The following is a 12,547-nucleotide window of genomic DNA, read 5'->3' as shown; positions in this document are numbered from 1 at the left end:
CTTGGAAGCAACCCAGATGCCCAACAACAGATGAATAGCTAAGAAAGTTGTGGTATATATACACAATGGGATACTATGTAACTATTAAAAATGATGTTATCTCCTTTGCCATATATGTTGGGCAGAACTTGAAGGTATGGTTAGTGAGATAAGCCAGAAAGAGGACTAATTTTGAGTGATGTCACTCATCAGTGAAACTTAAGAGGCAAGGACAATAACAGAAAACTTAAGGTAAAACATGGACTGAGAGTGATATATTACACCAAAGCTAAGGACTCTGGGAAAGGAGGGGAAGGGATGGATAAAGAGGCTTTTAGGTCCTAGTATATGATGCTGGAAAGGGACCTAGATTGGGGGATAGTGTTTGTAAATACCTATCATGGAGAGATGAGAGGTTGTACCTATGGGTCAGCAACTGTTTTGTAAACCATTAACCCTTCCAGTAAAGGGGGTGGGAGGAATGCTTTATATTTCAGGGTATTACCATATTGCAAATATATACTACTTAGTGTACTGAAGGATTAATAATGCTTTCTTTATTTGATGACACCCAGCTGTTGTATTCTGAGTTCTCTCTTATTAGTTTACTAACAAGTGTCCTTTTCCCCCCTCTCTCTGTTTGTCTGACTACTTATTAAGTATTTTAAAAATTCTTTAAAAATTATTTATTTATTTATTTTTATTTATTTATTCTCTTTTGTTGCCCTTGTTATTTTATTGTTGTAGTTATTATTGTTGTTGTCGTTGTTGGATAGGACAGAGAGAAATGGAGAGAGGAGGGGAAGACAGAGAGGAGGAGAGAAAGATAGACACCTGCAGACCTGCTTCACCGCCTGTGAAGCGACTCCCCTGCAGGTGGGGAGCCGGGGTTCGAACTGGGATCCTTATGCCGGTCCTTGTGCTTTGTGCCACCTGCGCTTAACCCGCTGCGCTACAGCCCGACTCCCAATTATTTATTTTTTAATTATTGCCAGAGCACTACTCAGCTCTGGCTTATGGTGGTACAGGGGATTGAACCTAAGACTTCAGAGCCTCAGGCACGACAGTCTCTTTGCATAACCATTATGTTATCTACCCCTGCCTAATTATTAAGTATTAATTAAGTGGTCTTCAAAGATAGAAATTCTCTTGGGGAGGGCTGGGGGTCAGGGCAGGTAGTGGCACACCTGGTTAAGCATACACATTACAGTGTGAAAGAATGCAGGTTCAAACCCCTGGTTGCCTCCTGTAAGAGTAAAGCTACACAAGTGGTGAAACAGGGCTTCAGGTGTCTCTCTGTCTCCCCCCTCTCAATTTCTCTCTGTCTCTATCCAATAATAAATAAATAAACATGAGAGAGAGAGAGAGAGAGAATGCTACCAGAAACTCTGGAATTTTATCCCTCTAGTATGCTGAGAATAAGTGAGAGTTTATCTATGTTGTTTCTTTTTCATGTTTTCAGTGAGTGGAACATAATCATTACATTTGCACAGCTTCCAAATTATGTCATTTGAAATGTGTTAACTGCATTTTTTGTTATTGAGTATGTATCTGATAATGTGAAGAAATATTATCTAATTCTTTTTTTATAGATGCATTATAATAGGGAGCTGCCCATAATTATAAATGGAAGGATGGAAAGAAGGTTGAACCATGTTTAGACTTAGAATAGAAAAATAGTAACAAAAAGGAAACATTGGAAGATCATTGATGGCTGAACTGGCAGTCAGCAGCTATGCGATAATAAAATTTGTTTCTGATTCCTGTTTTAATTTTTAAAACAATATTTTCATTCAAATAGATTATATAAATGCATAATAAGAAGTACCTTCTTAAAGGGTGTGTTTTGGGGCTGGGTGGCGGCACACTTGGTTGAACACACACATTGCCATGCACACGGACCTGGGTTCAAGCCTCCAGTCCCCCGCTTGCAGGGTAACACTTCTTGAGTGGTGAATCAGTGCTGCAGATGTCCCTATCACTCCCTCTCTATCTCCCACCCTCTTTCAATTTCTCCCTGTCCTATCAAGGAAGAAAAGAAAGAAAAAGAAAAGGAAGGAAAGAAGGAAGGAGGGAGGGAGAGAAGGAAGGAATGATGGAAGGAGAAAAGATAGCCACCAGGAGTGGCTAATTCATCAAGCAGGCACCAGCAATAAACCTGGTGGCAGTAAAAAAAAAAAAGTATTCTCATTTATTTATTTATTTATTTATTTATTTATTTATTTATTTAAGATTTGTTTATTAGAAAGAGAACACAAGAGCATCACTCTGGCACATTCACTGCACCACTTCCTCCTGGGCCGTCATCCAAGCACTCAGATAGCTCCTCCACAAGTTAGAATGTGAAAAAAAAAAATGTGTGTGCACACATGTGTTTAATGGGATGGCATTAAAAAGAAACTTTGGGAGAGGATTATTAACCATGTGCTCTTTTAAATCTTAGCCTTTTGCTGCTGATGGTTGCACTCCTGGCTTCTTACTCAGTTCATCTTCTTCTTAGTATGTGTATTCAGACAGGTAAGTAAAATAATACGCTAATTCACTTGATGAAGCAGCCCTTTGTGACCATATCCCCTAAAGGATTGAATGTCCCAACTTCTGGCAGGCATCTATTATTAGGTAGGGTGTTTGAAATGGAGAATTTCTAAAGCCAAAATACACAGGTCCAATCCTACAGAGAACTATCCAAAGATAGGAAGAGAGAGTGAAACTTACTTCTTAATCTACTTTTCTCCACACCACACAACATAGTTTTCTGTGTTAAAGTAGTTGAGAGAAAACACCCAAACGGTGTTCAAAGCATCCAAACATCATGTGTGGTAAGCAGTAGATATGTGTTCATTTTGCTCTTATTTTCTGCGGATGGTATTTTTCTCAAAGAAAATTTGCACATCTGCTGCTGTCTTCCTTACCTGTGGTCTATGCAGACTTGGTATTATTGGAGGCAGTCACTAAGCTTTGCATTTATTTAGATAGTAGCTTTGTATTTTTATGTGTAAGTCTAGAATAAGAGGGTTTTTCCCCCTAAGTGATAGAAATATTATAATTAATATGTGTGCATTTGTGTTTTTTTCTGTTTGGAACTTAATTATTGCAGTAAATAATGTATTGCATCAGTATATTAAGTCATAGTAAATGAAAATATGTGGATTACAGAACTGTTCTTTCAAAAGTCTTCCTTTTGCCCTTTTTTTAAAATTTATTTTATTTTATTTATTCCCTTTTGTTGCCCTTGTTTTATTGTTGTAGTTATTATTGATGTCGTTGTTGTTGGATAGGACAGAGAGAAATGGAGAGAGGAGGGGAAGACAGAGAGGGGGAGAGAAAGACAGACAACTGCAGATCTGCTTCACCGCCTGTGAAGGGACCTGCCTGCAGGTGGGGAGCCGGGGGTTCGAACCGGGATCCTGGCGCCGGTCCTTGAGCTTAGCGCCACCTGCGCTTAACCCGCTGTGCTACAGCCCGACTCCCCCTTTTGCCCTTAACAGCTACTCTATACGCATCAGTTTTGACCTTTCTGTACAACTATTCTGTTTTTGGATGAGGTCAATTATGATGCCACAATCATTTGCTTAATTTTTATGTGGGTAAGTTTATTATGATTTACATAATAAATTACAGTATATGGTCTTATAGTTTATAGGCTTTAAGATAGAATTTATAAACATGATAGAAAATATGGGGGGTGTTCTGACTGTAGTGAAATAGTGGTATTTCTTGAAAAATTTTATCTTTAGAACAAATTCTACATTTACAGTTCAGGGTCATTTATTTATTTACTTATTTGCCACCTGGGTTATCCCTGGGGCTTGAATGCCTGTATGGTGAAGCCATCACTCCTGGCTCTCCCTTCTCTCCCTCCCCTCTCTCTCTCTTTTTTTTTTCTTTTTACAGAAATAGTCTTCTTTTTAAAAAGGCTGTGTTTTGGGGCTGAGTAGTGCCACACCTGGTTGAGCACAAACATCACCATGCACAAGGACTTCGGTTCAAGTCTCCTGACCACCTGCCGAAGTGACACTTATTTTTTTTTTTAAATTCTTTCTCTCTCTCTCTCTCTCTCTTTCTTTATTTCTTTCTTTTGCCTCCAGGGTTATTGTTGGGGCTTGGTGCCTGAACCACAAATCCTCTGCTTCTGGAGGCTATTTTTTCCCTTTTTGTTGCCCTTGCTGTTTTATCGTTGTTGTGGTTATTATTATTGTTGTTATTGATATCTTGTTGTTGGATAGGACAGAGAGAAATGGAAAAAGGAGGGGAGACAGAGAGGGGGAGAGAAAGATAGACACCTGCAGACCTGCTTCACCGCTTGTGAAGAGACCCCCTGTAGGTGGGGGGTTGTTGAATTGGTCCTTGCACTTTGCACCATATGCACTTAACCTGCTGTGCTACCTACCACCAGACCCCCGTGACACTTAAGTGCTAAATCAGTGTTGTAGATCTTTCTCTCTCTTTCCCTCTCTCCCTTCCCTTCCCCCTCCCATTTCAATTTTCTCTATTATATTAAACTTCCTTCCTGCAGGTGGGGACCAGAGTCCTGAACCCTCTGGTCCTCTCACATACCTTTTTTTTTTTTTTTAAATCTAAGCACCAGGCAAACTTGCAGATCTTATAAACAGATTTTTTAGTCTCAGTGATTCTAATTCCAAGAATCTGAGGTGGGATGCAGAAATAGTTTTGAATAAATCCTCCAAGTAACTTACTTTGTAAACAAGATTTATTTACTTATTTTGAGAATGGGGGTGGGGTGGGGAGAGTGCCAGAGCATCACTCTAGCTTTGTGTGATATCAGCAATTGAACTTGGGATCTCAGGCTTGAGAAACTCTTTATCCACCATGGTTCTCATGCAAAACTCATTTAAGATCTGTGGTTCATAATTTATAATCTGAACCAATGAACTTAGCCATTCAGCCTACAAGGCTATTCCTCTTCTTCTAAGGGGAAAACATGTAAACAGATAAAACTGCTGGGAAACAATGAAATGATAATGTTAAAGTAATATGTTATTAATAACAACATCTTAAACTCAGGAATAGTAACATTAAATAAGTGATCTTGACAGTGCTACTGAAACTTGACTAAAGTTTTAAACACGTGTTTGCTGCTTTTTGTGAAAAAATTTTTATTTAATGTTTTACCTAAAATGTTAATTAGTTATATTATCATGGTTCATTAAGAGATTAATATGTTAGCAACTATGTGGCAATTAGGCCTTTATTAATTAAAATATTTTACTTTACCCATTTTTAGCTACCTGGGAATAATATTCAGTTTACAAATATTTTCATGTTATGCTGGTTCTTTTTTTTTTTTTTTTGCTCTTCTTCAGTTCATCTATAGTTAACTTTAAAATTCTGATGCTGTTCATTATTCATTTCTATGACTTGATGCATGTAAAATGAAAACTTCTGTTTCTCTTCCTTTCTCCCTTTCTTTGATTTTTGTAGCTTACTTGGTCCATGAACTAACTTCTTCATGGTTCTTCATACACACTGATGTACCTGTCTTCTGCTGATTGAATTCTTCAGTCAGTATAAAGTTCTCTGTGGAGGTAGGCTTTATTTTTTTCACCACATATATGAAGAATAGAGAATAAATTATTAGTTGAATTTTCTCCTAAGTTTGCTGGGCTGTCATAAAGGAGTATCTTATCTTACTCCTTGTTAATGAGATACATTGGTCAGAGGTAGTGCTATCCTAAGTCTGTACAGAGTAACTTCATTATTTTCCTGGATATATAAGGTGAAGATAAGTTTTTATCTTTATGAAAGTAAAGATGTTCATCATGCAATATTCAGCTATTTTATTAAGTTTGAGAACTACCAAGACTTTCTTGTAAATTGAGTTGACATATGTGAAAACTTAATTTCTCAGGTTTACTTTGGCATCTATAAAATGGTTAATGACAGTATTTTCTTGAGATCATTATGAGAATGGAATAATGTATATAAAAATGCCATGTTCTTATTATTCTCAATTGAGCAAAGCCATTAAGGTTACAAAGTGTATACACTACTGTCTCAGAAGCAGATGATTTTTGTTAATAAAATGATTTACTAGTTGGGAAGGGGCTTAGAAGAGGAAGAAAATCAGAGTATTACTCTGGCATGTGTGATGCCATAAATCAAACCCAGGACCTGCTTGAGAGACTAATTAATGCTTTATCGACTGCACCACCTCTCAGGCCACAGCAGTTGTTTTTTGTTTGTTTGTTTTGTATCTTATGGAATACTTCTGTTAACTATGAATAAATCTATTCAGACCTTTCCACCTGGCTACCATATCACTGTCACCAGAATGGAATGAGATTTGTAGAACTATTTTTATATGATTCTGTTCAAAGCTCTACTGCCTAATCCATCTGCACTGCTCATGGCATTATAACCTTATTTACTTTGAGATAATTTGGATTAATAACATTTTGCTGTTTTCTTGGTTTATGTCAGTTATTTCAGGGCTTCTAGGTTATTTTTCAAGTTTGGCCTTATCTCTGTCATTGTTTTCTGTCCTTCCACTAGAAATGCAGTGAGTTCTCAAGTCATGAGAATTCATAGAAGAATATTCTGAAAGTATGAAATAAATGTGAAAGATGAAATAAATGTGAAAGATGAAATAAATGTGAAAATACTGCATCCATATAATTTCAAGTGAGATTCCAGAAGAGACAAAAACATGGAGATGTACAAAGATTAGTTGTTTCACAGGATTGGGAGTAGGAAGGATGACTAGGCAGTGCACAGATTTTAGGGCAGTAGAAATATTCTGTATTGTACTATATTTTAATAGTAGATACTTTCATGTGTACATATGTCAAAATCTATGGAATATACTACACTGTGAGTGAATTTTAGTGGGAGCTGTGAATTTTGGATGATAGTGATGTGTCAGTATAGGCGTATTGTCTATCACAAATGTGTAACTCTGGTGGGGGACATTGATAGTGTAGGAAGCTGTGCATTTGTGGGAGATATGGGAACTCTTTATACTTAGTGCTCAGTTTAACTGTGAAGCTGAAACGACTTTATAAATGAAATCTACTAAAAAGTAATGAAACTAAAAAAGAAAATGAAGAGAAAAAGTCAAAACAGATAACTATAAAGACCAGAGGAAACCTTTTTTAAAAAAATTCTGTATTTCAGATAGCTAAAACATATATATTGACCCCACAAAGCTAAAGGACCTGCGTAAGGATCCCGGTTTGAGCCCCCGGCTCCCCACCAGCAGGGGAGTCATTTCACAAGTGGTGAAGTAGGTCTGCAGGTGTCTATTTTTCTCTCCCCCTCTCTCTCTTCCCCTCCTCTCTCCATTTCTCTCTGTCCTATCCAACAACGATGACATCAAGAACAACAATAATAACTACAACAATAAAAAAATAACAAGAGCAAAATACACACACACACACACATATATATATATACCCTTGAAATATGGGCAATAAATTATAAAAATTAGCTTTACAATAACTGTGGAGTTGGCCCAGCTGGTAGAACACAGGAGTAGTATGCATGAGGCCTTGGTGTCCATTCTGAAGTAGAACAGTCCTTTGGTGAGAGGAGGAAATAACACTCAGAAAACATGAATTCTAAAGGTTTAAAATAAAATTATAAAATTAATTTAGTAGTTGGGTTGAAACAAGGAAATTTCCCACTGGGAAAGAAGAGATAAGATGCTTAAAAATGGGAGTGAAGGAAGTTGGGTGATAGCTCAGTGGGTTAAGCACGAAGCACAAGGACCCAGGTAAGGATCCCGGTTCAAGCCCCCGGCTCCCCACCTGCAAGGGGGTCGATTCACAAGCATTGAAGCAGGTCTCTCTCTCCTCCTTTCTGTCTTCCCCTCCTCTCGCCATTTCTCTCTGTCCTATCTAACAACTATGACATCAATAACAACAACAATAATAACTATAACAATAATAAAAACAACAAGGGCAACAAAAAGGAAAATAAATAGATAAATATAAAATAAAAAAGGGAGATAAAAGAAAATTAGAGGCTCATACAAGGTAGTCTTATATACAAATAATAGAAATTTCATAGAGAAGAGATAGAATTGTATGGTAGAAAATTATCAACCAATTAATACAAGACATTTTTGTGTAACTAAAGGAAATTAATTTTTGAGATTGAAAGTATTCTTCCTAGTCTCCAGTATAGTAATTGTTTTTTAAAAAAAATCATAGCAGATATGTCATTGTGAAAAATCAGAGACCTTGAGGCCAAGTGGTGGTGCACTGGTTGAGCGTATATATTATAGTGTGCAAGGACCCCGGTTCAGTCCCTTGTCCAGTTCCCACCTACATGGGAGAAGCTTCATGAGTGGTGAAGCAGTGCTGCACATATCTCTCTTTCCCTCTGTCTTCCCCTTCCCTCTTGATTTCTCTCCATATCCAATAAAAAAGTATATAAAACAACAAAAAAAAATCTATAGAAAAAAAAGAAAAATCAGAGGCCTAATTGTAAAGATAGTATCTTAAAGCTTTCAGAAAGGACAATGTTCTGTCTGATACAAAAAAAAATCAAGCGTTGTAGTAGCAAGAGACTTTCTAGAAGCAGTACTATAAATTACAAGACTTCAGAATTGTGGGAGGAAATTATTTCAATCTAGAATTTTATTTATTTATTAGTACATTTACAAAATATTTATTTACTGGATAGAGACAGAGAAATCAAGAGGAAATGGGAGAGAGGGGGAGGGAGAGTGAAAGACCTACCAAACATTTTTAGAGAAAAGAAAGTGGTTAGGAAGAAATGATGGAAACACAAGAAAGAAAAAAATGTTTAAAAGGGTGTATTTCAAATGGCCAATTTTTTGAGACTTGAGCTGTATTTAAATAACACATGTCCCTCAGTCCAGATCCAAAGATAATATTGCTGCTGCTGAAACTTGGTCTTTGTACTGTAACCAGAGTTTATTAATTGTCCTATTTCATTGAGAAAGAAATGCAAAGCAGACAGAACACTGGAGTAACTAGCTGGAAACATTCCACTACTTCATGGGAAGCAGCTTTCCAAATGGTTCCTTTGGAGGCTAAACTCTTAGTCCAGCCAAAATAGTATGAGAGTGTACCTTGATGGTAAATTAAAGAAAAAATTTCCCAGTTTGCTTAGGATTTACAACCATTTTGCCTCTTCAAAATGTAACACTGATTTCTTTAATACCAAAACTTAGTATTTTAGTACCCCAAAATAGTTTGCTAGTGACTACATCTGGTTGTTTATTTAAGGAGGATTGTGCCAAGTATAGCTTGTAAAAATTCCTCTAAAATGCCAAATTAATTTCATAATGAATGTTATACCTGTACTATAGAAATGTGCTATTAGGGGAGGGGAGACAGCATAATGGTTATGCAAACAGACTCTCATGCCTGAGGCTTCTAAATCCCAGGTTCAATCTCCCGCCCCACCATAAACCAGAGCTGAGCAGTGCTCTGGTGTTTCTCTCTGTGTGTGTGTCTCTGCATATCTCTCAAAAAATAAAAAAAATTTTAAAGTGCTATTAATGTGAATGGTTTTCACTGCATCTTATTTTGATATCTCTCAAAAAAACCTTTCACTTTATACATATACAGATTTTTTAAGAAGGTTTTTTAAATATATTTTTTAATTTTTTATATTTATTTTCCTTCTTGTTGCCCTTGTTTTTTATTGTTGTAGTTATTATTGCTACTGCTGTTGTCATCGTTGTTGGATAGGACAGAGAGAAATGGAGAGAGGAGGGGAAGACAGAGAGGGGGAGAGAAAGATAGACACCTGCAGACCTGCTTCACCACTTGTGAAGCGACTCCCCTGCAGGTGGGGAACGGGGGCTCAAACCAGGATCCTTACGCAGGTCCTTGCACTTCGCGCCATGTGCGCTCAACCTGCTGCGCTACCGGACTCCCACATATACAGATTTTTAAAAACATTCAAAGATCACATGAAAGCACAGAAGGAACACACTGTACTAATAGACAAAGTAATACTTAAGTTATTGAACATTGTAGGATTTGAAGTTCTCAACTTAAGTAAACCTTATCAGTTATTTGGTGGAGGGAAAGGAACTATTGAAGTAATAGGTTTTTTTAAAAAAATATTTATTTATTCCCCTTTGTTGCCCTTGTTTTATTGTTGTAGTTATTATTGTTGTTGTTATTGATGTCGTTGTTCTACAGGACAAGGAGAAATTGAGAGAGATGGGGAAGACAGGGGGAAAGAAAGATAGACACTCGCAGACCTGCTTCACCGCTTGTGAAGCGACTCCCCTGCAGGTGGGGAGCCGGGGCCTGGAACCAGGGTCTTTATGCCGGTCCTTGCACTTTGCGCCATGTGCGCTTAACCCTCTGCGGGGTCCTTACACCAGTCCTTGTGCTTTGTGCCACGTGCGCTTAACCCTCTGCTACCGCCCCACTCTCGGTAATAGGTTTTAAAATTTAACATTTTATCACCCCAATATGGCAGTCATGCAAAAGATTTTCATGTAACAGGTCCCATTTCATGTAATAGGTAACCAAATAGCCTGAACTGTTTGGTGTTCTGGTCAAAACAAAACAGAATATTTGAACCAACAAAAAAAGAAAAGAAAAAGTGGTCCAGGAGGTGGCACAGTGAATAAAGCATTGACTCTCCAGGTTGAGGCCCTGAGTTCAATCACTGGCAGCACAGGCAGCAGAGTGACTCCGGGTTCTTTCTCTTCTCCTACCCCTCTCTTTAATAAATAAAATATTTTTAAAAAAATAAAAAAAGACTTCATAATAACTGCTATCATTTGTTTATAATTCATTCCACTCATGTATTTTGCTGTACAGATCATATTCAAATCTTGTTTTTTCACTTAAAATTGACTGACATTTAAAAAAAAATTTTTTTTTATCTTTATTTATTTATTGGATAGAGACAGCCAGAACTCGAGAGGGAAGGGGGTGATAGAGAGGGAGAGACAGAGACACCTGCAGCCCTGCTTCACCACTCGCAAAGCTTTTCCCATGCAGGTGGGGCCCCGGGGGCTCAAACCGGTCTTTGCTCATTCATTGCAACCAGGTGCGCCACCGCCTGGCCCTGTCTGACATTTTTTCATACTATTGTAAGTATATTATCCTATCAGGTATATTATCAAGTATATTATCCTATCCTGCTACAAATTATTAAATTATTTTCCCACTATTGAGCATTTAGGTAGATTTTTTTTTCTTTTTCCCCAATAGTATCTGATAAATACCTTTGCATATACAACCCATCTTGTTTGTTTGTTTCTTTTTTATTGCCACCAGTTTATTACTGGGGTTCGGTGCCTGCATGATAAATCCACTGCGCCCAACAGCCATTTTCCTTTTCCTTCTTTCTTTGCCTGTTTTTCTTCTTTCTTTTTTTACATGATAGGACTGAGAGAAATTGAGAGGGGAAGCAATAGATAAAGAGGGAGAGAGACAGATACACATCTTCAGACCTGCCTTACCACTCATAAAGCTTTCCCCTCACTGTAGATGGGGAGCAGAGGCTCAAATCTGGGTCCTCACAAATTGTAATGCATACACTTAACCAGATGCACCCCTACCTGGTCCCCACAGCCCACTCTGTTTTATTGTACTTTATTTATTTGTTTATTTTTACAAATTATTTGACCAATTAATAGTTTGTAGTCTGTTGACACTATTTTTTCCAACAGCATTTGTTAGTAATTAACATTTCTAGCAGCAAGATACAGTTAATTAACTTATGTACATTGCCTTTGTAAATGCTATGCTATTTCACCCTTATCAGACAATAGTGTAGCATAAATATAACTTTTTAAAAGATTTATTTTGATTATTACATGTGTGAGACAGTTTCAAATGAAACAGGGAAGAAAAGAGGGACATGCAGTGCTGGAGTGAAACTGGGAACTTCCGATGTGCAAGACCATTGCTCACCAGTATAAGCTTATCCATAATCCATAAACTGGAAGCCAAAAGATACATGTGACTCACTTTATTGCAATATTTGTTTTGAGGTGGTCTGACATTAAGCCCCCATAATAGATGTGCTTATGGTAATTTCTCCAATTTTAATCTTATTTCCTAATATGCAAGCTTCTAGAGGTCAAAATCTAGAAATATTTCAAAGGGTCATTATTCAAACCGCATTCCAAAAGTCCCTACCAATTTATAGTTAGTCAACATCATAATTACCCAGATGATAGCACTGAACTTTAAATGTATTTCATCTTGTTTGATTTATATATTGAGATGATCCAAAAAGCCATTAAAAAATGAATACATGGATATAGAGCATTTGGCTGACTATGTACATATTTTATTTTAGTAAAGCTTCAATGTTAAGCCAAAAGCCATTATTCATATCCATGGTGTCTCAGACATGGAAAAGTGCTTCTAATTTTTGCAACATAAAAATATGATGATGACACTGACAGAAGTGAATGACTAGACAAACACGCTGATTAGAAAGAAAGACAGAGATAGGATTTGAACATTGTACTTCATCCCCACTTAAGTCTAACCTATTTCATTTGAATTTTGGAGTTTGCTATTGTCAATTTTTTTAAAAAAATTCATTTATTAGTGATTCACTTACTAGAGTATCTTTGTTTGGGGACCTGGGAAGT

The 12,547-nt window shown here is 37.1% G+C and overlaps 1 protein-coding gene and 2 long non-coding RNA genes across 8 annotated transcripts in view; 1 reads left to right on the top strand and 2 right to left on the bottom strand.

The window, feature by feature from the left end:
* Positions 1-12,547, bottom strand: part of LOC132533432 (uncharacterized) — a 941,342-nt gene that overhangs the window by 6,562 nt on the left and 922,233 nt on the right. The window lies entirely within an intron of this gene.
* The window catches only part of SLC38A6 (solute carrier family 38 member 6), a 93,557-nt gene that overhangs the window by 9,448 nt on the left and 71,562 nt on the right, over positions 1-12,547 (top strand). For all 6 annotated transcript variants that reach the window (XM_060174884.1, XM_060174885.1, XM_007519270.2 and 3 more), the window contains one exon: positions 2,423-2,496. In XM_060174884.1, coding sequence (XP_060030867.1) covers positions 2,423-2,496 — 74 coding nt within the window. The remainder of the gene's footprint in view (positions 1-2,422; positions 2,497-12,547) is intronic.
* LOC132533434 (uncharacterized) overlaps positions 777-12,547 on the bottom strand; it is a 117,777-nt gene continuing 106,006 nt past the window's right edge. The window contains exon 2 of the long non-coding RNA XR_009545324.1: positions 777-895. This is a non-coding gene — a long non-coding RNA (uncharacterized LOC132533434). The remainder of the gene's footprint in view (positions 896-12,547) is intronic.

This window comes from Erinaceus europaeus, chromosome 16 (genome assembly GCF_950295315.1).
Source record: "Erinaceus europaeus chromosome 16, mEriEur2.1, whole genome shotgun sequence".
NCBI lineage: Eukaryota > Metazoa > Chordata > Mammalia > Eulipotyphla > Erinaceidae > Erinaceus > Erinaceus europaeus.
The sequence above is the reverse complement of the archived record's forward strand: the minus strand, read 5'-3'. Positions and strand labels throughout refer to the sequence as shown.